Source organism: Chiloscyllium plagiosum, chromosome 39, assembly GCF_004010195.1.
Source record: "Chiloscyllium plagiosum isolate BGI_BamShark_2017 chromosome 39, ASM401019v2, whole genome shotgun sequence".
In the NCBI taxonomy this organism is placed as follows: domain Eukaryota; kingdom Metazoa; phylum Chordata; class Chondrichthyes; order Orectolobiformes; family Hemiscylliidae; genus Chiloscyllium; species Chiloscyllium plagiosum.
In genome coordinates this window covers 27,733,075-27,759,146 of record NC_057748.1, presented here as the reverse complement: position 1 = coordinate 27,759,146, position 26,072 = coordinate 27,733,075, and the positions used below count along the sequence as shown (strand labels likewise).

Genomic DNA, 26,072 nt, shown 5'->3' with positions numbered 1-26,072 from the left:
AGTTAGGATCTGCCCTGGTCGCTGTGTTGAATATAAGAGAGATATCTTAAAATGGACCAGTTTTTATTTTCAATTAAGTCATGAGCTGTGAGTGTCTATGGCTGGGACAGCATTTATTGCCTGTCCCAAAGGTGTCCCTTGAGAAGGTGGCGGTGAGCTGCCGTCTTGAAGTGCTGCAGTGGTCGATGTGAGCATTTATTTGCTGCCCTTGTCCTTCTAGGTAGTGGGCTGGATGGAGTAGTGTAGCATGGTGCAATAATATGGGCGGCACGGTGGCACAGTGGTGAGCACTGCTGCCTCACAGCGCCAGAGACCCGGGTTCAATTCCCGCCTGAGGCAACTGACTGTGTGGAGTTTGCACGTTCTCCCCGTGTCTGCGTGGGTTTCCTCCCACAGTCCAAAGAGGTGCAGGTCAGGTGAATTGGCCGTGCTAAAATGCCCATAGTGTTAGGTAAGGGGTAAATGTAAGGGTATGGGTGGGTGGTGGGTCGGTGTGGACTTGTTGGGCCGAAGGGCCTGTTTCCACACAGTAATGTAATCTAATCTAATATAGAGTACAATTTGTTCTGAGTAAAGAATTTGCACATTATTCATTGTGTAACGTACTAAACACACACTGGAAGATGATGAACTGTGTGTGTGGAGGGATGTGAGTTTTACTGAGTAATTTGTGAATCCCTGCAACATCAGAGACAAAGATAATTTCAACGTTCGTCCCCGGTGCTTCAGCAGACTTTTAGGTTGCAATTCCTTCAGAAATCAAATGAAAACAAAAAGTTTAGGATGCTGGAAATCTGAAAGAAAGACAGAAAGAGCTGGAGACACTCACCAGATCTGGCGGCATCTGGGAGAGACGATGAGCGAGAGAGAGAGAGAGAAAGATTTAATGCTTGAAGTCCAACGCAATTTTAATTCATTGTTTGACCAGCACTTCACTTTGCGATTTTTATTACTGTTTGAACGGTCTCCTGTCTCTGCCTTCCGCTCCAGGCTTATTCCCTCGGATACTCTTTGACTGACTGACTAATGAGGACTGCTGATGACTTTACGTTTAGTGAACAGCTCTCACTGTATCAGTCTAGAGATGCAGGATTGACTTGGGACAGGAAGGGCAGTTCCACTCAATGGCTCATGTTTCTCTTTGTATTTTAATAGAGGGCTGTTACCTGCAGCCCTCTGGAAAATTCACTACACACTTATGTCTCTTTGTAATAGACGCACAGCCTCCTCATCAGACAGTTTATTGAATTTGCAGCAGAGGTATACAGCCATTCGGCCCTTCTCCTCCATACGGTGTCTTCCTGCTTCATCTCTGTCTCCTTATCTTTCTATCCCTTTCTCTGTAGAGTGAAACCGTGCACAACAGAGAACAGCCAAGACCTGTGGCCTCTCTGCACACGGAATTATACTCTGGCCCTGAACAGAGATCAAAACGAGAAAGAAGTCAGCTCAAAGTGCCTAGTAACAGAACCAGGCCATTCAGTCCACCGACACTGTGGCACCAGTCAATGAGGTCGTGGCTGATTAAATCATGCTCTACTTAACTTGCCTGCCTTTTCCTCATAAAACCTTGATTCCGTTGCTGATTAAACATATTTCATCTCAGGCTTGAATATACTGAATGACCCAACCTCCATAGCCCTCTGTGGTGAAGAAATCCACAGATTCATTCCCTGATGAGAGAAGAAAGTCCTTCCCATCGCTGTTTTGAATTGGCGACCCCTCATTCTGACATTACATCTTCCAGTCCCATACCCTCCCTGACTAACTGAGGCGCAGTCTTCTCTATGTCAGTGTGACTGTGGGAAGTGGCGGTCGACTTAGTGTAATTCCCCTGAAATTCTGTTTTCTCTCCGCTTTCGATACCGTGCTTCCTACATATTTCACTCAGGAGTGTCGCTCTGCTACAACAACAACAATGGTGTGACTTCATAGAGCACCACAATAAGGGAGTGTCTTGGAACAGAGGTTCGTGAGAGGAATTTCAACCAACCCTTCGAATCCTAGGAGATGGGAGCATGGGGTGAGAATGGGAGGGGAGAGAGTGAGGTGTTTCCTTTGTGGTTGTTGGTATTGTCGGTGGGGAATACAGATTCCTTCAGAGCAGTGGGAGAGATTTTTGCTTTGATTCTGAAAGAGGTGCGTTCTAAAATTAATTCTAAAATATAAATTTTCAGTGGCACGCACCACTGAAATGTAAAGATTGGGGCAGGAGGGAGCCGATTCAGCCATTGAGCGTCTCCTGCCCGTCAATTAGATCATGATGGGCTGGTAGTGGTGACCAATATACTAGCCAATCTCTCCTTCATAAGTCCCAAACCGCTGGGACTTGATTGGGATTTCGTTTTCACGCAAAATCCCCTCTTCTAAGCCCTTCAATGATTTAGTGGCTCAGTCTCATTGCTCTGAGGAGATAGAATGGCGACCTCTCACAGAAGAAATTCTTCCCCATCTCAGTTTTAAATGGAACCGACAATTCTGAAACCCTGCCTCCAACTCGAGGTATCCGAATCGGGCAAATAACCTTGCAACAACACGCCATCCCTGAATCTTGCCTGTTTCAAAAACTCCATCTTTCTAGCCATCTGTTCTACTGCCCGTTTGAGGGGCTCTTGCATACAAGCCAGCAGCTTAACAACGGGCCAAAGTCCGGCACTTGTGCTCTGAGCGTTCTGAATTGACTCCCCCAACCCCACCCCTCCCCCATTACCACAACTCTGTCAAACAGACTTTAGCGTGTGGTTTCAGCGTTGGGCAGAAATTGATAGGCGTGTCGGTGAGAGCAGGGAGTTATGAAAGTACACAGACGCTGTGACCTCCCACCCAATAGCCCCAGCCTCAGCTCGAGTTGGTCAGAATCTCGGCCAGCGAGTTCCACTGCTTCACAGTCCACCAGCTGAGTGTATACAGTCACAGTCGCAGTTAGTGTGCTGCTTTGATGTCTAGATATCGCCTCCGATATTCTCTGCAGTTTCCTGATACAGAATGAAACCTGGTCCACCTCCAACACCGACTCCAAAAATTCAGTTCATTCTTTCTTAATCGTGTGTGTGTGTGTGTGTGTGTGTGTGTGTGATCCAATGTTGTTAAAACGTTCCTTTTAAGTAGGAGCACATTTTAAAAATATATTAAATCATTAGATTCATAAATATATTGAATTTAAGCTTTCCACCCATTGACTCCGTTTATAGTTTCTCCTGTTCCCTGATTCAGCATATGTTTACACAGTGAACTCTTGTTAGTTTTACTGCAAAAAGGTACAGAATCCAGGGCATACAATTCCATCAAAAGTATAGAGACATTTGGAAAGGGGCTATCATTGACAAGATCAGCGACTCAACTGGGATGATGTACTCGCCCAGAGACAGCAAGCAGCCTCGGACACTTCTTTCAAGAAAACAGAGAGCTGAGGGACATTGCTTTATTATGGCTCTTAAAATTCCGAGTGTTCAATAATTGGAGTCTTTTGCTTCTGCAACAAACAATGCAAAAAGTTGGTCAACATCTCCCAGTCCCTATAACTTTAGTCGAGCCTGCAGGAGGAACTTGCTTTGCAGGGAGATAAATTGATTCCTCCCAAGGAGAGGAAGGTGAGGTGAATAATATTGATGTATGTTCCCATGCCATCATTTGACATAATTCCGTGTGATTATGTCGCAGGGGCAAACTGTTCTCTGCCAAGTAACTGAGTGTCCCTTTTCAATGTTCAGCAATGATAGACATTCATTTCGTGGTACCTTGTTATCTTTATTCAGAACTGGGTTTATAAAGTTGACAAATGCAGCATGGCCGTTGTTGAAAAAGCTGTGATTGCTCCCCATTGTACCCAGAATGACAGTTTGCTCGCAAAATGCTGGAGGCAATTGCAGCGGGAAATCCCCACTCATTGATAGGAGCAATCATTTCACCATCTTTCAATATTCACCCAATATTGTTCACCAAATACTGACATTGCTGAAGAAATTGCAATGCAAAACACAAACAAAGAACAAACCACCGCATGACACACAGTGACTGACCCGTGACATTGTTTGTCTCAGAGCTAACAGTCGCTGGAGCTGATGGCGTTGAAGAGAGTGAAGTCCAGTGAACCGTGTCTCACACTGCAGGACTATGAGAAGTCTTTCTTCCAGTCAGTGGCTGGGATTGTCAGGTATGATCACTATCCGGCGATTCCGCACTTGAGGTCACCTCGTTGTCTGTCTCTTTCTCATCCACGCTCCAGAGCACCTGCAGATAGCCCGGCTTAAAACGACTCACCAGACTGGACAGAGTGGCTGATCCCATGTCTACTAGTGCCGACGAAGGAGGGAACAGAAGTACAGAAGATTTCCAATCATCACTACCTGTGTGTGGGCAAAGAGAGAGTGAAAGAGAGGATGATAACATGGCATAAAAACAATTCTCTGACTTACGCATGTGAGGGAGAAGTTCTCATATATATGATTCTGAACTGTTTGTGTGTTTGAGGGATAGAGACAGAAAATTATTAATCTATGAAATATAAGTGTGTGAGAATTATTGATATATCTAAAAGTCTGATCTATGCGCGTCTGAGAGTCAGTTAGTGAATGAAGTATTAATATAACTATCTAACTTGTGTGTGTGTGTGAGACAGACAGAGATGGGACTTATTGATATAACTTTCTGAACCTGCGTGTTTGAGATAAATATTTATATATATTTATACATAGCAGTTTGAGCTGTGTAAGAAAAGAATTAAAATGAACTAACCGACTTGCGTGCATGAGAAAAATGTTGCTATGAACTCTGATCTGTGTGTATGTGTGTGAATATGACAGAGAGACAGAATTACACATATCACGTTGGCTGTTGTCTTTGAACGAGATAGAGAAGTTTTAATATAACAATGTTTTATGTGTGAGAGAGACTATTACTGTTAACTTTAGCTCTGCATGTGAATGTGCGAAAGAAAATTATCCGTGTTGGTGAGAGAGAATTATTGATGTATAACACAGTGACCTGTGTGTGAGGGAGACTTATCGACTTATTCTCTGACCTGGGTATGTTTGTGTGTCAGAGAGGCAGAGGGACAGAATTATGACTTTAATCAATACACTGACCTGTGTGTTTTAGTGAGAGAGAGATTATTGGCATTTTGCTATGGATTGTATGTTTCCGTGTGTTTGTGTGTGAGAGAGAGAAGAGGAGAGAGAGAATTATTGCTATAAATTCTGACATGTGGGTGATTATGTGTGAGCAAAATAGCAATGTAACACGTACCTGAATGTTTGAAGGGAATTATTGATATAATTTTTTAAAATCTATGTATGGTTGTATGTGAAAGAGAATTGTTAATATAAATAATTGACCGACATGTGTGTTTGAGAAGAGGGAGAGAGAGGGGATAGGGGTTAGAGAAGTATTAATATAAGCAGCACTCTGATCCTGACTATGTATGTTTGAGAGAGAATTATTCATGTAATTCTGACCTGTGTGTGTGAGGGAGAATTATTGATGTAATCTCTGACTTGTGTGTGTTTTGCGCGTGATCTAGAGAGAGGGAGAGAGAATTAATATAATTAACACCATAACTCGTTTGATATTAAAGAGAGAATTATTAATATCCCACGGGATTGTGAGTGCGTGTGAGGAAATTGTTCTTACAATCACTGTCCTATGAATCTTTGCGAGTAAGACAAATATGGATGTAATACTGACCAGTTTATTAATATAACCACTGACTTGTGTGTATGTGAGTGTGCGTGTGTGTATAAATGCGTGTGGAAGAGACAGAGAGAGATAGAGAGATGGTGATTGGGTGAGGGTGTTATTAATGTTGTTACAATCGCTGATCAGTGTTGTTTGTAAGAGAGAAAATTATCAATATCAAACTACACTAATGTGTGTGTGTGAGAGAGAGAGAGAGAGAGAGAGAGAGACTATTAATAGAAATAATGCTCTGACCACTCTCTGTGTGAGACAGAATTGTCCCTGTAACTCTGAACTATGTATGAGAGAGAATAATCGATTTCATCTCTGAATGGACTTTCTGCGGTGGGGTGGAGGGGGGAGCGTAGAAAGTAGCGTAGAATATCACACTACTAATTGTGTGAGAGATTGTTACTGATGTAAAGTCTGATCAGTATACTTTTGTGATGGAGACTTATCAATATAAAAAAAGGAGAATTATTAATATAACACTGATCTGTATATGTGAGAGCGAATTAGTGACATAATCTCTGAACTGTTTGTGTGATAGAGACTGTGTGAGAGACATAGCTGTGTGTGTCTGTGTGAGAGAGAATCGTTGAAGTGTACCTGAGAGTGAATTATTGATATAACCTCTGACGTGTGTGCAGTTGTGTGTGATTGTGTGTGTGAGAGAGTGAGAATTATTAATATAAGTAACAAACTGATCTCTGTCTACAAAAGAGAGAATCGTTGATATAATCTCTGACCTGTGCGCGTTTGGTATGTGAGCGTCAGAGAGGGAGAATAATTAATCTAATTAACATTCGGATCTGTGTGTTTTTTGTGGGACAGAGAATTATTCATGTAATTAACATTCAGTGCGTGCGTGAGAGAATTATTTATATATCACAGGCCTGTGTGTTTGTGAGAGGGGCAGAGTGAAGAGAGAGAATTGTCAATATTACTAAGCCTCTGACCTATGTGTGTCTGTGTCAGAGAACAGCAATATAACACTAACCTGTGAACGTCTGTCAGAGAATTATTGATGCAGTCTCTGATCTGGGTGCTTGCGTAAGAGTCAATATTATTAATGCAAGAACGAGCTGCGTGTGTGAGAGAGAACTGCTGTTAGAATCTCTGAACTGCGTGTGTTTGTGAGGGAGAATTATCAATGTAACACAGACCGATTATTGTGAGAGAGAATTATTGATGCAATGGCTGTCCTGTGTGTTTCTGCGCCTATGTATTTGTGTGTGAGAGAGAGAGGGAGTGAGGGAGACAGAATGACAAAGGATTATTAATATAACTAACACCCTGAACAGCGTGTGTGACAGAGAATTATTGATGTAAGTCTGGCCTCTGTTTTTTGCGCGAGGGAGAGAGAGCGAATTATGAATACAATTAACATCATAACTTGTTTCTTTGTGTGGGAGAGAATCATTAATTTGCCATTGACCTGTGAGTGCGCGAGAAACAAATATTGATGTAATCTCGGACGGGTGCTCGTTTTTGAGAAAGGGAAAGGAAGACAGAGATTTCATAACGTATATAACATGCTGATCTGTGCATGTCTGAGAGAGAGAAGTAATAATATAACACTCACCATTGTGTGTGACAGAGAATTATTTATATAATCTCCGAACTGTTTGTGTTTGAACGATGTGTGTGTTGTGTCTGCATGTATGTATCTGTGTAGGAGAAAGAGAGCGTGATTAGTAACATAAATACGATTCCGACTGCAAGGTGTTTGTGTGCGAGAAAGAACTACGAATGTAACACTGATCTGCGTGTTTGAAATGGAATTATTGGTATAATCTCTGATCTCTGTGTGCTTATGAGAGAGGGAGAGTGAGAGTGAAAAGAGCGAATTATAAATACAAGTAACGACTCATATGTGTCTGTGTCAGAGAATATTAGGAATGTAACACTGATCAGTGAGAGTCTGAAAGAGAGGGAGAGAGAAGGAATCGTTAATACAAATAAAGCTCTGACCTGCATGTGAGAGAGGATTATTGATTCAATGCCTGTGTGTGTTTTTTAAATAGTCGAGAAAGAGGGAGAGAGAGAATGATTAATATAATGAACACTGACGTGTGTTTTTGTGAGAGGTAGAATTATTAATGTGTTACTGACATGTTACTGTGTATGAGAGAGAATAATTGGTATAATGTCCGACCTGTGACAATTTGTGTGAGGGAGGGAATTGGTAATGTAAAAAACACAATGACCTGTGTGTGTGCGGGGAGGGAGAGGGAGAGGGAGAGGATGAAGGGAAATTATTAATACAAATAAAACTCTGCCCTGTGTATGTCTGCGTGAGCAAAAAAAAAATCATTAATGTAATACTTACGTGGATGTGTGAGTGAAGTATTCATATGAGCTCAAATCTGTCTATGTTTGTGTGTGAGCGAAAATTATTAATGGAAAAAACACATTGAGCTATGTTTTGTGAGAGAGTGGGTGGGAGAGAACTATCAAAATAAATAACCGCCTGACATGTGTGTCTGAGAGGGAGAGAATCATTAATATGTCACGACCTGGTCTGTGAGAGAGAGGGAGAGGAAGAGGCAGAATGGTTGATATAAGTAACCCTCTGACCTTTGTGTGTCAGTAAGAGAAACAGAATTATTACTTGTGAGAGGGAAATATTTATATAATCTATCTGACGTGTGTGTGTGTGCGTGTGTGTGTGCATGTATTTGTGTGTGCGTGTGTGTGTGACAGACAGCGAGAGAATAATTAATTCATGAAGCACACTGACCTGTCCGAGTATGTGAATTATGAATATAAATCATAACCTGACTTGTATGAGAGAGAGTGAGTGTTGATTGCGTGAGTGATGAACTAATTATTAATGTAAAACTTGTGGCTTGAGTACGTGAGTTAGATTTGTTGAGAAATGTGTTAAATCTTTATTTGGTGAAGTCCAGAGAACAGAACCGACCGTGAATGGGTAAAAAAAAATGAACGAATCTGAATGATACAAGAGAGAGACAGAGAAAGAGAAACAAAATCACTTACCCCAAATGTTCAGGGTGGTCCCACTTCTGTAGATAATTCTCAGAGAAATCTTACAATGGTACAGCTCATCAAAAACCAGTCATACGGCTGGAGGGAGGGGAGGAGGAAAGAATTTTTAAATCTGACTTTTTCACATTCTGCCTTTCTCGGATGGAGAAGGGTGTGGGGTCAGACTGATACACAATCGAGAGAGAGATTTCCAAATCCCTCTAATCTCTGAGAGCGCTGACAGTGCAGGGTTAAATCCAGAGTGGAACATCTGTGGAGATCTGACAGAACCACCTCAAATTTCAGTTGGCCTCTGTTGGAAATTGCGCTGAAGGATATTGCTGGAGGTAATGACATGTCCTCAGCCAGTGATGTTTCAGAAGCTGTTGTAAGCTTGAGCACACTGAGTTATTGTATTGCCCTATCTCACTGTGATAATCAGCTGAGGTAGCCAACATAGCACGGTAATAGACGACAGAGGACTGGAGACCACACTTCTGATGGCGAGGATATGACAATTACTGGCGGAGTTTCGAGCATATTGGAAGCGATAAGTGATGTTGCTGCCCCTGTATATTTTATCATCGGTAGTATGCGTGATCACTGACATTGAGGCTTCTCGAAACTTTGTCAATGCAATAATACATGGTAGCTCACACTATCATTCTGCATCCTACACTTCAACTGGGCTCTCTGACTGGCGGAGACTGGGTCAGCTATTGATCTCTGATTGAGGACACGAACAGGCATGGTACCGAAAATAAAAGAAACACACAGACACGTTGAGTATCTTTGGGATCAGTTGTGAAAGAAAAGCAAGTCTTGTTTCACTGACAAACGTAAATCCAGAGTGGAAACGTATGGTGCTGAAAAAGCAGAGTTCGTTAGGCAGCATCTGAGCAGCAGGAGAATCGATGTCTCAGGCATAAGCCCTTCGTGAGGAATGTCATTTCTGATATAGAACTTATGCTCGAAACATTGACACTCCTGTTCCTTGGATGCTGCCTGATCTGCTGTGCTTTTCCAGCGCTATACTTTTCAACTTTGACTATACAGCATCAGAAATCCTCACTTTCTTCTAGATTATAATCCAGAGCAAGTTCTGACCTTTTACACGGAGCAGCAGAGCCCATAGAAGACACAGTGTCGGAAACATTTCCACTGGGGAATGTACAGAAACAGCCAATTGTCCAGGTGCTGCCCACAATCAAAAGTACTGGAAAAAGGGATTAGAACGGTTACAGGATCGCCTTTGACCCGGTCTGACATGATGGGCAGTAGGGTAGTTTTCTGTGATGGAGATCTTTATAACTCGATGGCTTCAAATTTTGATTGATTTCTTCAAGCATTTTCAAAATATTAATCAGATGCCTTTCTGAAAACATTTGAGTTTTGAATCAGAAATGGTGGCACGGGAGATGCACTGCTGGCCACTGTCTGGAAATGATTTTAAATCAGTAATCGTACAACCATGAGCGAAGAGAACACGGCAGAAGAAGGAGATAAAGATCCAAATCTTTGTGTGACAGAAGACTTTGGTGTGGAATATTACGGCTGGAAAAGGATAGAGACTGAATTAGTAGGTAGGTAAGGAAGTGGTAGACGGCCATCAATATCGGTAAATGCGGTATAATTTAGTTAGAGAAATAGATATAAAAAAAATTTCAGCCAGGATTGGGACTTAAATCGAAGGGGCTATCTTGTGAGGAGAGTGAGCGTAAAACCACTCATAACTAGAAAAATGAGAGGGCTCCTATTGAAAGGTAGCAACATTTGAGAGGGATTTGCAGGGTTTATATGGAGAGACAATGCTTCCCCCCCATCCCAATACTGCAACGTACAACACCCGTGTCCCAACAACACCAGTTGGGGAAGCCGGTGCACGTTCCATTCTTCGGGAACAGCCAATTGAGACTGAGATGAAGAGGAATTCTTCAGCTCAGAGCCTCGTGACTCTATGACATTCTCTATGCCCATGGAAGCCTGTAATGGGTAGAACGTTGTGCACTAAGTGAGTCGAGGGATCTGCGAGAGGAAAATTGAGTTGTGAAACAATGAGCTCTGATTATACTGAATGGTGTATCAAGATTGAGGGTCTGCATGACCTCCTTTATCTGAGATGGAATCTTCGGTTGCATTATAGGTTTGTTGGTTTGGAGGTAACTGTACAACAACAACTCTTTAGCAGTCCATTAAAACACACCCCAATGATGATTCACTTGGTCGAAAGTCGGCTTCAAGGCTGCCTCTGTGTATGAGCTGAATGCAACGCAGTCCCTCGACCTTGAGGGACCTAGGTGGCGTTTCGAGTGACTCATTCAGCTCTCAAGAGCCGAAGTGTTATTGTGTTTGGCGTGTTTGTGAAGGGGCTGAAGTTAGTGTTATGGCTCACTCTGGATGGAGGGGAATGGCAGGGACACGTCAGTAGAGGAACTGAAATCTCTCTGATCACTGAGCAATTAGCAGCAGCAGCAGCAGCAGCGCCACCCCGTGGCAACATCAGTCGTCAGCTCCAAAACATCACACAGGCGGCTGTGGCTTCACCCACGAGCTGGAGGGAAAATGCAGAGTTTCCATCAAACCCTCACCTTCTCAGAAACGTCACACATTTACACAAACAGACCTTGATAGACTGGGTCACTCGAAACAACCAAATTGGATTATTGCTATTTGACCTCTGGACTCTCTCATTTCCCCATTTTACTCATGTTCCCAAGCATTCAAGGCCCACACCAAATCTCACACCAGCTTTCATCATCCAGCTCATATTGCCCTGCCAATCTGTAACATTCTCCAGCTCCTACACCACTCCAACACTGTAAAATAGTTACCATCCCTATACCCCTCCTTATTTCTTTAACTCTATCTCTTGCATATGTCTCTAGCCCCTACAGGACTCCATGTGTAAGTTAAATCCTCCATTATGCATGCCTCTCCCTATTGTTAATGCTGTCCAGCTCCTATACACCTCCCTAAATCTGTAACGTTATCACTTACTCCACGCCTGCCTGTCTCTCTCACAGCAACAATCCCCTACACCTGTTCATCTTTCTGTAACCTCCTAAAGCCCTTACATTCCGCACTATCTGTATAACCTCCTCCACCCTCCTTATCCCATAGAACTCTTATCTCTGTTACCTATTCCAGGGTCCTCAATATCTCAACGGTCCCCTTTCAGACCCTATGCCTGACCCTACTTTTGTAGCTAGTTTCAGCCTCAGAACCCCTCTCAATCTCTGTAACTCCTCCAGACAAGTCACCACTTCCCAACTTTGTAACCTCTTTAATTCCCTGTAGTTAACCTATTTATCATTTATTCCTCCAGCTCCTGAACACCTCCCTATCTCTGCAATCTTCTTCAGACCCTGGAAACCTCCCTATCTCCGTCACCTTCTTCAGCCATACATCCTAATTTATCGTCATACCTTCCTCCAGTTCCAACACCCTTCTCTATCTCTGCCACTTCATCCAGACCCTAGGTACCTCGCGACTTCTGACAATGTCTCCAATACCCCAATCTCTGTAAAACTACCTGACCAGCGTGTCAGAGACAATTATTTATATTTCTCTGTGCTGACCTCTCTGTGACAGAAATATTAAGATCAGCTACCATACCTGTGTGTGTGAGAGATAGAACTATGTTGTAAACTCTGACCTGTGTGTATGTGTGTGCGCATGAGAGAAAGAGAGAGAGAGATAATCACTAATACACATCAAACACTCTGACAGGTCTGTTTGGGTGAGACAGAGAATTAATAATATAACTCTGACCCGTGAGTTGATAGCCAAGAATTGTTATAGCCTTTGTTCTGTATCTGAATCTATGAGAGAGAATTATTATTACAAATAGCAGAATGACCTGTGTGCGTGTGTTTGTGAGAGAGAGAGAGAGAGAGAGGAGAGAGAGAGAGGAGACAATGTGGGGGAGAATTATTAATCTAAACTACAGACTGATCTGAGTGTGTGAGTTATCAATTTTAAATCTGACCTATGTGTGCTTTGTGTGTGAGAGAGAGAAAGAGAGAAAATAAACAATACTTTGACCTGTGCGTTATTCTGAGAATAATTCTGAAGGAATTATTAATATAACACTGCCGTGTGTGTGTGTGAATGTGTGGGTGTCTGTGCATGTGTGTGAGTAGGCAAAAGAGATAAAATTATTAATATACATAACCATCTGACCTCTGTGTATCTGTAGTGGAGAGAATTCTTAATGTAGCAGTGACCAGTGTGTGTGAGTATTATTGATGTAATCTCGGACCTGTGTGTGTTTTGTGTGTGTGTATGTGCATTTGGGAGGGGTAGGTGGGGGTGGTAGTGGCGGATGCAAGCCAGAATTATTGATATAAGTAACATTCTGACTGCTATGTGTTTGTGTGAGATAGAATGATTAATGTAACACTGACCTGCGTGCGTGAGAGACAGGGCAAATTTCTTAATATAACTATCTCACCTTTGTGTGAGAGATCATTATTAATAAATATAAAACTCTGACCTGTATGAGAGACAATTATTAGCATATATAACACACTGACCTGTATGTATAAGAAATAGCAAGATGAACTATCTGACTGTGCATGTGAGAGAGAATTATTGATGTAAACTCTCACCTCTGTGTATATGTCTGAGGACGAGAGAGAAATAAAGGCAGAAAGAATTGCGAACATATATTACATTCAATGTGTGCATGAGACAGAAAATTATAATTACAACATTGACATGTGTGTTTAAGAGAATTATTGATGTAACGTACCTCACTTGCGTGTGTTTGTGAGTGAGAGAATTATTAGCATGACACCAACCCAGTGTGTGTGTGTGTGACTGAACTAATGTCATAAATTCAGTTGCGTTTGTGATAATGTGAGAGACAATTGTTGACAAATAATACTCTGACTGTTAAGTGTTTGCGTGTGTGTTATGAATGCAACACTCTTACTTGAGTGTGTCTGTGAGATAGAGGATTATTAATAACGACAATAACATACTAATAATAAAAATAATAACAGATAACATATATATATATATAAACACTCAGACCGCTGGATATTGGAATCAGAAAATTAATTATCATTGTTACACTACCTTGTGTGCATGAGGGTGAATTTGATACAATCTCTGACCTGATTGTATTTGTGAGAGAGACAGAATTATTAATGTAAGATGGACCAGAATATGTGAAAGTATCATTGATGTACGCTTGTGTGTGAGAAGAAATCATTAATACATATAACAAACTGAGTTGCGTGCGGCTGTGAGAGAGCGAGAGAATAATTAATACATATGACACACACTGAGTTTAGATTAGATTAGATTAGATTACTTACAGTGTGGAAACAGGCCTTTCGGCCCAACAAGTCCACACCGACCCTCCAAAGAGGAGCAACCCACCCAGACCCATTCCCCTACATTTACCCCTTCACCTAACACTACGGGCAATTTAGCATGGCCAATTCACCTAACCTGGATTGTGGGAGGAAGCTGGAGCACCCGGAGGAAACCCACGCAGACACGGGGAGAATGTGCAAACTCCACACAGTCAGTTGTACGAGTGTGTGACAGAATTGTTAATATAAATAATACGTTGATCCGGTGTGCGTGTGAGTCAGTGTGTGAGCGAATCAGTGAGTGAGTGTGTGAGTGCATGTGAGTAAGTGAGTGAACGAGTGAGTGAGTGAGTTGAGTGAAGTATTAATGTAACACTTTGACTTCTATGTATGAGATAGATTTGTTGAAAATGCATTTCGGCAAAATCTAAAGAACGCTGTAGGAAGAAAAAGTCAACTAATCTGAATAATAATACGGAGACAGACATAAAACAAAATGACTTACTCCGAACAGCTAGGGCAGTCCCACCTCCGAAGATCCATCACAGAGAGACATTGCAATGGCGTGGCTCAACAACAACCCAACCTCGTGCTTCAGGGGAGCAAAGAAGGAAAAAATATTAGTAATCTGCCCTTTTCCACATTCTGTATTTCTCAGGAGGATAATCGGGCTCATCAGACGAGAGAGAGATTCCAAAATCCCTCAGTCCCTCAGAACACTGACAGCGCAGGGTTTGATCCAGAGTCCAACATCTCTGCAAATCTAATAGAAAAACCTCAAATTTTATCTGGGCTGCGAAAGAAATGGTACAGAAAGATACTGCTGGAAGATCTGACATGCCCTTAGCAAATGATGGTTCGATGCTCTTGTAAGTTTGAGCGGTTTTGCACTGTGAGTTATTGTATTGGCCAACCTCACTGTGATAACCAGCTGAGCTATCCCACACAGCACAATAATAGATGGCAGAGTCACTGGAGACCAGATTTTCAATGGTTAGGATGAAATTGTTACTGGAGGTGTCTCGAGAAGGTTGTGAAGCCAGTGCCCCTGTATATATCATCATCCGTTTCATGTCTGATCACCCACACTGGCGCTTCTCCGGGACTCTGTCGGTACCAGTCCACATCGTAGCTGTCCACATCATCATTCTGCATTGCACACTTCAACTGGACAGTCTGACCGGCAGAGACTGGGTCGGACACTGGACTCTGATTGAGGACAGGATCAGCCAAGGTACCTACAATTAACGAAATACAGAGAGACATGGAATGACTTTGCCAGTGGGTTTGAAACAAACCCGAATGATACTTAACTGACAGACGTTCATCTAGAACAATTCCTGACCTGTTACATGGATCAGTAGGGCCCACAGCAGATGCTGCGTCATAAACATTTTCACTAGAGAATGCACTAGAACAACCAACTGTCAGGGTGTTATCCTCAGTCGAACAGTTTGTTGTAAAATCCTGGAAGCTGGTCCGCACCCAGTGATGGTAAGCTGGAGAGTGAGTCCCCGGTTCTATTTATTTACCGGAATGCAAATAATGGGGTAGAGACCAAGCAAATTGACACTCCGGGTTTTCACCGATCTATTTCTGGCTTGTCCAAAATCTGAACTTTCAGGGCTTATGATACTTGAACACGTGATTGGACTTTGTGCTCATGAGGCACAGCAGATAAGGGTGTATGGAGGCTATTCGGCCCTTCGAGTCTGCTCTTCCATTAAATAGGATCATGATCGATAATCTAACACAATCCCTTGTTCGCACTATCTCTCTCAATACCCTTTGTTCTCTTCATGCTGAACACCAATAACCAAGTCGTCTTGAAAACATGGATTTTCAACAAAAAAAACACTCCTATTTTCTCTCTTTGTGCTTCCTTGGTGGCATAGACTCACGGGTCATAAAGACATTTACCATATAAGCAGGCCCTTTGACTCAAATCATCAATGCTGATCTGGGGGCATAAATTTAAGGATAAGGGACAGGAGTTTTCAAGGACAGTATGAGAAAAATTGCTTTCACGCAGGGGTTGGTGGTTATCTGGAAAACACTGCCGTAAGGTTGGTAGAGGTAGAAAGCCCGTCAGATTGACGATATATTTAATTGTACAGTTGCGTAGGCAGGTACTGGAAAACGGGATTAGAATAGCTGGGGGATGATTTTTGATCACTTCCGACTTGATAGGCTGAAAGACGTTTTTCTGTGCTGGGGACAGTTATGGTTCTGTGACTTTAAGTTTTTGCTTGTCCCCGTCCAATTATTTTTGAATTATTAATCACATTCCTTTCAATAACCTAATCAGAGCTCTGCATTGAGTCAGAATCATTAGTTTAGGAGATGCACTGCAGGCCTATGTCGTATAATGGTTTTAAAGTGGTAATGTGCGGCCACGATTTTGGTTGGCAGAACAGAGAAACAGCGTATTTCTGAAAGGGCTGGGATAGTGGAGCAGCTAATTTGGACTGAGGTGAAGAGAAGTTCTTTTCACCCAGTGCCTGGTGAAGCTGTGCCATTCTCGATGCGTATGGAAGATTCTAATAGGTAGAAATTTGTAGAGTAAGTGAATCAAGGGGTGTGGGTTAGGAAAGTGGAGTTATGAAATAATCATTCTTCATTAATGAACAGCAGAGAAGCGTGGAATGGCTGAACGGCCTCCTCTATATTAGATGGAGTCTTCGGTTTGATTTTAAGGTTTGTTGCTTTGAAAGCTTCTTTAGACCAACGACACTTTAGCAGTCTAATTCAAACCACCCCGATGACGATTCACAGAGTTGAAGAGCTGGCTTCAAGTCTGCCGCTGCATCTGAGTTGAAAACAACGCAGTCTCTCCACCTCGGGGACCTGGGTGGTGTTTCAGATGCCTCATTTTACCCCCCCCCGAGAGACGCAGCAGTGCTGTTTTTAGCGTGTCTGTGAAGGGGATGCAGGTGGTGTGGTCATTCCCTACAGATGGAGAGGAAGGGGAAGGTCCTGTCGGCGGAGGAACTGAAACCTCTCTGATCGCTGAGCAATTTGCAGCAGCAGGAGCAGCAGCAGCAGCACCACCCCGTGGCAGAATCAGTCGTCAGCCCCAAAACATCACACAGACAGCTATGGCTTCACCCATGTGCAGGAGGAAAAATGCAGAGACTCCATTAAACTCTCACCTTCTCAGGCATATCACACATTTACACATACAGAGCCGTGATAGACTGGGTCACTCCAAATAGTGGCCATCTGCTGTTCATTCTCTGAAGTGTCTCATTCTCCAGTTCACTCCTGTTCCCAGTCACTCAAGCCCCACACCGGAACTCACACGATCTTTCATTCATGCAGCACGTATAACCCTCCCTATTTCTTTTACATATTCCATCTCCTTCACACCTCCCTATCTCTTTAACTCCCTCCATCTCCTCCACACATCCCTGTCTCTGTAACTTTCTTGAGCTCCTACAAACCTCCCCATCTGTGTCACCTTATCAGCCAATATACATTTCCCTAGCTCTGACATCTCAACAAGCCCCAATACCCATTTTGGTAACCACCTCAAGCTCTTAAACTCCTCGCCACCTTTATAATCTCCTCCAGCCACTAAATCCTTCTTATCCCTATCACCTTCTCAGGGTCCAGCCTTCTCCAGGCCCTACATACCTCAATATCTCTGCAAACTTCTTCAGGCCCTTTACCTCTTCCTAAATCTGGAGCTACCGCCAGACCCTGAACCCCAACCCTCTGTAAATTCCTCCAGATCCCACACCATTCTTTATCTAGGTAACGTGTTCCACTACATAAATCCAATCCTATCACCATATTATATTTCAGCCCGTGCTTATCTCTTCTACCTCCTCCAGCCCCTGTATCCTGCCTTACCTCTATATTCTCCTCCAGTTTCTCCACCCTTCCTTATCTCTGCCACTTTCTCCAGAGACTAGATTTCTCACAATTTCTGTTAATGCATACACCCTTCCCTTTTGCCGTAACCAAATCAGATCCCCATACATCTCTCTTATTATCTTCACCTGGCCCTAAAACACTCCATACCTCTGCCATCCCCTTCAATCACCACAATCCTTCCTATTGCTCTGACGTCCTCTGGACACTACACCACTCGCTTCCTCTGTTATCTTTGACAGACTCGACACCTGATCCTATTTGTGTAATTGTCTCCAGTCGCTACATTCCTTATGTCTCACCTCCTCCAGCCCCTGATACTCTCCCTATCTCTGCAGACCCCTCCAATCCTACAGCGCTCCCCGTCTCTGTGAACTCCATCACCCCCAATCCTGTCAGTATCACTGTAATCTTCTCCATGGCCTATAACCATTCTTCTCCCTGTCACCTTCTCGAGTGGCTACATCCCTCCCTATCAATATCACCTCCTCAAGTCTCTACACCAATCTCGAGATATGTTACTTCCTGCAGGACCTGCTCACCTCAATATTTCTGCAATGCGCTTCAAACTCTATGCCACTCTATTTCCAGCCACAGAACCTCTAATTTCTGCAACCTTCTCTACACCATATATCCTACCCTGTCACCGCACCCTCCACAGCCCATGAACCCCTCCATATCTCTATAATCTTATTCAGCCCGTGATCCCCTGCCTACTTCTCACCCCCTCCAACCCAGAAATCCCAATCACCATTCCCTCCTCCAGTTCTAACATTCTGCTCTATCTCTGTCACTTAGAGTCATAGACCATGGAAACAGACCCTTCAGTCCTATCCTTCAATACCGACCTTATATGCTAAATTATCTAGTACCATTTGCAAACACTTGCCCCATACCCCGTACACCCTTCCTATTCATGTACCCATCCAAATGCCTTTTTAAATGTTGCAACTGTACCTTCCTCCACTACCTCCTCTGGCAGCTCATTCCTTACACTCGCTACCCACTTGCATGAAAACGTTGCTCCTTAGGTCCCTTTTGAAATATTCCCTTATCACTCTAAACCTATTCCCTCTACTTCTGGACAACCACCACTAACCTCCACCTGGAGAAAAGACCATTCTATTTACCCTGTTCATGCCTATTATGATTATATACAACTGTATCAGGTCATCCTTCAGCCTTTGACGCTCCCGGGAAAACAACTCCTATCACTTCAGCCTCTCCCCATTGCTCCAACTCTCTAACCCTGATAGCATCCTCCAGTCCTTAGGTTCCCTGTTTTTTTTTCTAACATTGTCACCAGCGCTAACAGGCATCCCTATCTCTGTAACCACCATAGGTTCCAATACCATTCTCCAGATATCTCCAATCTCTCTGACTCTCCTCCCAGCTCTGTAAGCTCCTCGAGACACTAAAACGCTCCCTATCTCTGTCAATTCCTTCAGCCCCTAAAACTCTACCTATCTCTCTAAACTCAGTTCCTGTATCCCGGCCTTCCACCACATAATCCTCCAGTCCCGTGAACCTCCATATCCCAAGAACCTTTCCCCCAGCCTGTAACCTTCTCTCGAAGCTTCATCACTCCGTATCTAAATAACACTCATTAGTCTCTGTAACAAACTATTTCACCACGTAATTCTGCAGCAACTGAAACAATCCCTGTCCACTTTAAACTCCTCAAACCTCTTTAAACCCTATTTCTGTAAACAATTCCAATCCCTGAACCCCATCACATCTCTGTCACCTCCTCCAGCCATTGTATCCCGCCCTATCTCCATACTCTCAAACAGTTCCTACACACGTCCTTATCTCTGCCATTTCCTGCAGACCACAAGGTTCCTCCCTGTTTCTGTCAATGCCTCCAGCGCTGACACCCCTATCTCTCTCTGTACCCATCTGAGGTCTTTATATCGCTCCATTGTTATCTAAACCATGCCCTGCATCTCTACAAATACATCCAATCCTCAACATCCATGACATGACTCCCTATCTCTGTAACCAACTCCAGCTGGAAAACTCGTCCCAATCGCTATAACTGCCTCCAGCATCTACAACACTCACAAACTTTGTAGACTCATCCAACGTTTACACACCTCCCTATTACTTATCTCTGATATCCTCCAGTCGCTACACCACTTAGCTATCTCTGTCACACAATCCAGTCTTTACACCTCTTCCTGTCTCTGCCAGCAACTCCAGCTCTACACCGATTACTGTACCTGCATCTTCTTCCAGTACAAACAAATCTACCTATCTTTTTCACCGACTCCAGTCCCTCACTATCTCTGAGACCCTCCGTATTTTTGTGACCGCCTACAGTCCCCACATCATTCTCAATTCCTCCAGCTCCTACTCTCCCTTCCTATCTCTGTAACCACCTCCAGCCTGTAAATCCCTCGCAATCTCTATCAAATCCATATCTTGGTAACCGCCTCCACCCCTCTGTAACCTCTGACAGAAAGGACAACACTCTCTATCTCTATCAGATCTCCTGCCCTGATATCCAATGCTATCTCCACACATTCCTCCAGTTCCTACAGCCTTCTCTATCTCTTCCACTTCCTCCAGGCCCTATATTCCTCCCAATTTCTGTCAACTATTCCAGCTCCAAAACTCCCTCCCTATTTCCGTAACCTCCTCCAGCACGTACAATCCACTTATCTGTGCAAATACCTCCAACCCCTTCACGTCAACTTACCTGTATCAATCCACCAATCCCTACACCTACCATACCTCTGGAAGTAAAAACGTCAGTACACCATACCCACCTCTGCAACCTCTACACAACCTCGCCCAATCCCTATCTCTGTCACCTCCTTCAGCCCCTCTATCCGACCGTATCACTATGCCCTTCCAACCCATCCTTTCCTAAATCATCCTTTTGAGCCCCTGCACTATCTATATGTTGGTCACCTCCTCTCGCCACAACTTTTTCCATTTCTTTATAATCTCCTTCAACCCCTACAGCACAATAAAGTGTTGCACCTTGTAAGTAAAATCAGGACAGGCCTTGGACATTTAATAGGATACCGTGGTGAGTGCTGCAAAACCAACAGATATAAGGGTGCATAGTTCATTGAAAATGGAATAACAGTTAGATGGCTGGGGAAGAAGGCCTTTGGCATCTTTGCCTTAAACTATCAGTGCTATGAGTATAAGAGTTGGGGCTGTACAGACTTTGATTGGGCCACTTTTAGAATATGTTCAGTTCTGGTCTCTCTGTTATAGGAAAGATGTTCTTTAACTTCAAGGAGTTCATAAAAGACTGAAAAGGGTGTTGCCAGGGTTGGAGGTTTTGAGATACAGGTAAAGGCTGAAAGATCTGGGGTTATTTTCCCTGGACCGTTGGAGGCTGACAGTTTTATAAATCTTATAGAGACTTATAAAATTATAAGGTGAATGATAGGATGAATAGCTAAGGTATTATCCCAGAGGAGAGGAGTCCAAAATTGGAGGGCACCGTTGCAAGGTGAAAGGAAAGACTTCAAAGGGACCTGAGAGGCAATCTTTTCACACAGAGGGCAGTGTTTGCGTGGAATAATCTGTCACAGGAAGTGAGTCACAATTAGATACTTCTCAGGCATTTTGATGGGGACATGAATTGGTAGATTTTGGAAAGTTATGGGGCAAATGCTGGTAAATAGGACTGGACTAGTTTAGCATAACTAGACGAGATGAACCAAAGAGTCTGTGTTCATGCTGCATAACTCTATGAATCTATCTCTGTATCCATCTCCAGCCGCGAACTCCTCCCTATCTGCATAACCTCTTCCAGCACTGTCGCTCTCCCTCTTTTTGTAAACTCCTCGAGCCCCGCAAACCACCCATTCTCGGTTACCTACTCAAGCACCCAGAGCCCTCCCTATCTCTGAAACCTCGTCCAGCTCCTATAACCCACTGTATTGCCGAAACCTCTTCCAGCTAATTCCTTTTCTAGCTGCTACAGTGCTCCTTATGTCTGCAAACTACTCCAGCCTCTCCAACATTCCCAATGTGTTACCTCCTCTAGCCCCTTCACCTCTAACTACCTCTTTCAACTCCTCCAGACCATTCACCCCTCCCCGTTTCTCTATGCCCTGACAGTCTTGAAGAAGTTTTTAATGGTTGCAAAGAGCTTTTAAAAAACTGTGGAAAGGGTCCGCAGAAATCATGTGGGATTTCTCTTCTGAGAACTAATGGCCAGTTGCTAAAGGACACTCAAACATGTGTGTCGGTTGAAGAATATTGAAATATGCAAAGTTACATCCGTGAGCGGTGTCCAGAACGAGGAGGGGGTGGACGAAATTTAAACTGAAGACCCTCATCCCTGCTCCCATTCTAGCAAATCTCCCTCTATGCTCTCGCCAACGGCTGCATTTATCAGATCCCAATTAATTCTTTACACTAATTTGTGGCTTAAAGGATATGATCCGTGTTGATCAGAAGCTGTCAGTAGCACTTCCTTATTGTACCCTCATTGGCTTTCAGTTCTACTCGCAGCCTTTAACCCTTCATGCTTGATAAGGTTCAGGCTGCGCTGTCAGAACAAGTTTGAGAGCTTGCATTAAACATAGCGCCGGTCAAAACATCAGCATGTCCTAAAGTGCTTCATAGCCAATTCATTACTTGCAGTAATGCGGTCACTTCGGTTTCTCACGGCCAGACTGTGCAATAGTTTCTTCCCCCAAGTCATCAGACGCCTTAACATTGCATGATCACACTCGGTTCCATTTGCAATTTTCGGACGACCTTTTGAATTGATGCTAAAACAGCGTTTTATTAACGATCATTCATTGTTACAATGTAATTCGTCTACCACTGTGCCTATTGTCTTGTCTTATCAGGAATTACTCGCTGTCTTGGATGTTTTGTATTTTTCTTTGCACTTTATGCTGCCCTGTGTATGACTGTATTCTCGAGTATAGTACCTTGGTCCTGGAGGAACGTTGGCTCTTTTTTTTAATTGTACCAGTTATATATGGTAGAAACGACAAATCAAGCTACTCTAATCCACTCTACTGCTGCGAAGGTGGTAAGATGGCAGCCATTTGTACACAGCAAGCTTTATTTTGCATTTTCCCGTCAGGGGAGATGGGCACTGCTAGCTAGGCAACCGTTTATTGTAGAATGCCAGTTCCCTCTTGAGACAGTGTGGCGACCCACTTTCTTGAATTGCTACAGTCCTCGTGTGGCATCGGGACACTCACAAAGCTGTCAGGGAGGGAATGCCAGAATTTAGATACAACCACTCTGAAGGAATGGCGGATGTATTTCTCGGTTAAAATGTGTAGCTTGGACGAGATCATGCAGGTGGTGGCGCTCACATGTATCAGCTGCCCTTGTCCTTTTCGAGGCTAGACCTGTAGGTTTAGAAGGTTCTGTCTCAAGAACCTTTGTGAATTGCTGCAGTCTGGCTTGGAGACGACACTTACTGTTGCTACTAAGCGTCGGTGGCGGAGGGAAGGTACATTTGTGGATGCAGTGCCAATTAAAGAGGCTGCTTTATCCTGAACGATGCCATGTTTAATTCCCAGCGAAGCAAGTGGGAAAATTCCATTACATTCCTGACTTGTGCCATGTGGACATTGGAAAGGTTTTGGAGAGCGAAGAGGTGAGTCTCTGCCCTTCTTCCCTTCTCTTGGTATTTACGTGGCTACATTATTTATGCGGCCGATCCTGTTTAGTTTCTGAGCAACGCCATTTCCCCACACCCCAGCCCAAACCAACTCCCAGCAATTATTGTGTAGGTATGGGCATTAAATGCTTTAGAAAATATACATGTGGTTTGAAGGAGTTGAGAGGCAACTCAGTCTCACTCTTTGATTGAAGGGCCAAAGAGGATTGAGGGGTTGAGCGGTCTCGTGCTATCTCTGTGGAATCGATGCTGGTGAACGGTAGGGCCTTCATAGTAAATAGTCTGGCCTTAAGGAGTCTAGTGGAACAGCGGAAATTTGGAGTTCAGTTGCACTGTTCTCTGAAGGACAAGTCACGGTTAGACAGGGCAGTGAAGAATTTTGGCACACTGGGCTTTCTATGTCAGGGCTTTGAGCGGATAAGTTGATCAGTTGGACAGAACCTTTATGAGGCAGCACTTGAGGACAGTGTGCAGTGTTGGTAACCTTGCTATAGGAAAGATGTTACTATACTGGAAAGAGTGCAGAAGAATTTTACAAAAATATTGCCAGGAGTCAACAGTCTCAATTAAAGGGCGAAGTTGGACAAGATAGGAATTATTTTCTTCAGATCATAGGAGACTGAGAGAAGACCTTATGGAAGTTAATAGGATCATGAGAGGCATGGATAGAGTGAATGTACTCAGTATTTTTCCCAGGTTTGGGACATTTCAGTTAGAGGGGAAAGAATAAAGGGGAAGCCGAAGGGTAACGCTTTCACACAGAGAATGGGACACGTATGGAATGAGCTGCCATAGGAAGTGGTTGAGGCGGGTACCTTCACAAAATTTAAAGCTTTAAAGAATATGTGCCAAATGCAGGGCAATGGGGTTAGCATGGATGAATATTTTGTTGGCTTGAATCAATTTGATCCAAATGGCCTATCTCCGTTCTGTTGGATCCTATGAGTCTTTAGAATGCCCTAAAAAATTCTTTAAAGGGAAGGAGCATTGAGAAAGTGGAACGTGCTCCCAGAGGGAGTGAACGGTTGTGAAGTGCATTAATTCGATGCACTTGTGGGAGCCTGCCACTTGTTGGGCAGTGGTTAGCACTGTTGCCTCGCAGAAGCAAGTGTCCCAGGTTCGATTCCAGGCTCAGGCAACTGTCTGTGTGGAGTTTTCACATTCTCCCCGTATCTGTGTGGGTTTCCTCCCACAATCCAAAAATGTGCGGGTCAGGTGAATTGGCCATACTAAATTGCCCATGGTGCTAGGTGCATTAGTCAGAGGGAAATGGGTCTGGTTGGGTTACTCTTCGGAGGGTCGATGTGGAAGGCGGGGGGAAGAGGTTATGGAGGGTCACATCGAAAAATTTGGATGAGCAAAGATGCAAGTAGGCTCGATTGGAGCATCAGCACGGCTATAATCTGGCATTGGTTGATTGGCAACATTCTGTGACTTGCAGCCAACATCATATCGTATCATATATTTTTGCTTTTTGAATTCATCAGAACACGACACAAGAATACAAAATTTCAAAGGGAGCCATAACTTATATCACAAGAGGAAAGGGGAATGTTTGGATTGCAACAAGGGCCAATGCCTCAACGTTGATACATTCGTCTCTAAATGCCTTTCTATGGGGAGTGAATAAGAGGAAGTGGATGCTGGTCCAAGAGTAATCAAAGATATTAATTTTGGCTGGAGAGGACTGTTCCCTTCCTATCCACATGTGTAGAGTTAGCATGCATAATTGAATCACTTTCCAAGCTACATTGATGACCCTAAATAGGCTGCTAGTGCAATTCATAGATCACTTGCGATTAATGAGTCAGTTCTGTGGAACTGACATATGACGTTAGATATTCCGTTCTGTGTTTTGCATATATTTATTGCGTTGGCTCATTATCCTGCGTATACATCAGCAACTATCTCTTATTGCCCATCTCTCACATGTAACAGCCCCCAGATCGACCTGCCCTCACACTTACTTCAGCCATCCAATCCCCAGCACTGTTGAGCACCACCTCACCCGTGCAAACTGAGTCGGTCAGCTCCACCTGTTAGAAATCCCAATGATTTTTCATCGTTTGTATTTGAAAACTTTTATCAATGTTGTTCTGGAGCTGTGAATTGTGAGCTAAAGATGACTTTTCGACTCTGGGTAACAGTTTGTGTCGAAAGGCCTGGAAGTTATTTGCAGTTTGGTTCCTGATCAAAACTGCAGTTGCTAAGATTCGTATCGAAAAACACCTGGGTAGGATTCAATGGAATCAATTTTGAGGATCTTTCTTGATTTTAATTTGATTGCATGTTAAATCCGCAGATACGAAGACTGTTTGGTTCTGTGCCCATGCTGTAATGCGTCATGGCACCAAGCTACATCTTTCAGAGAGAGTGCCACTTCAGGTTGTGTTGTGACGTTGCCCACGTTTGAATAGCTTTTCTGTCCAGTGTGTGATGATAGGTGTGAGGAAAAGAGAGAGCATGTGTGTGTCTGTGTGTGTGTTTGGAAAGAAAAGAAATGCCAATGGGAGGCATACGTGCACATTTGAGTCAAAAGGATTGCAATGAGGGAGGGGGAGGAGGAGTAGGTGTTAATAGAGCTATCACGG

At 43.5% G+C, this 26,072-nt stretch overlaps 1 gene segment (V, D, J or C); it reads right to left on the bottom strand.

Moving 5' to 3' along the window:
- Positions 1–3,739: 3,739 nt before the first annotated feature.
- Positions 3,740–15,382, bottom strand: LOC122542062. The segment is given in 4 exon segments: positions 3,740–4,346; positions 14,494–14,517; positions 14,908–15,226; positions 15,334–15,382. Coding segments are annotated over 4 exon segments (589 nt in total).
- Between the last annotated feature and the right edge of the window lie 10,690 nt (positions 15,383–26,072).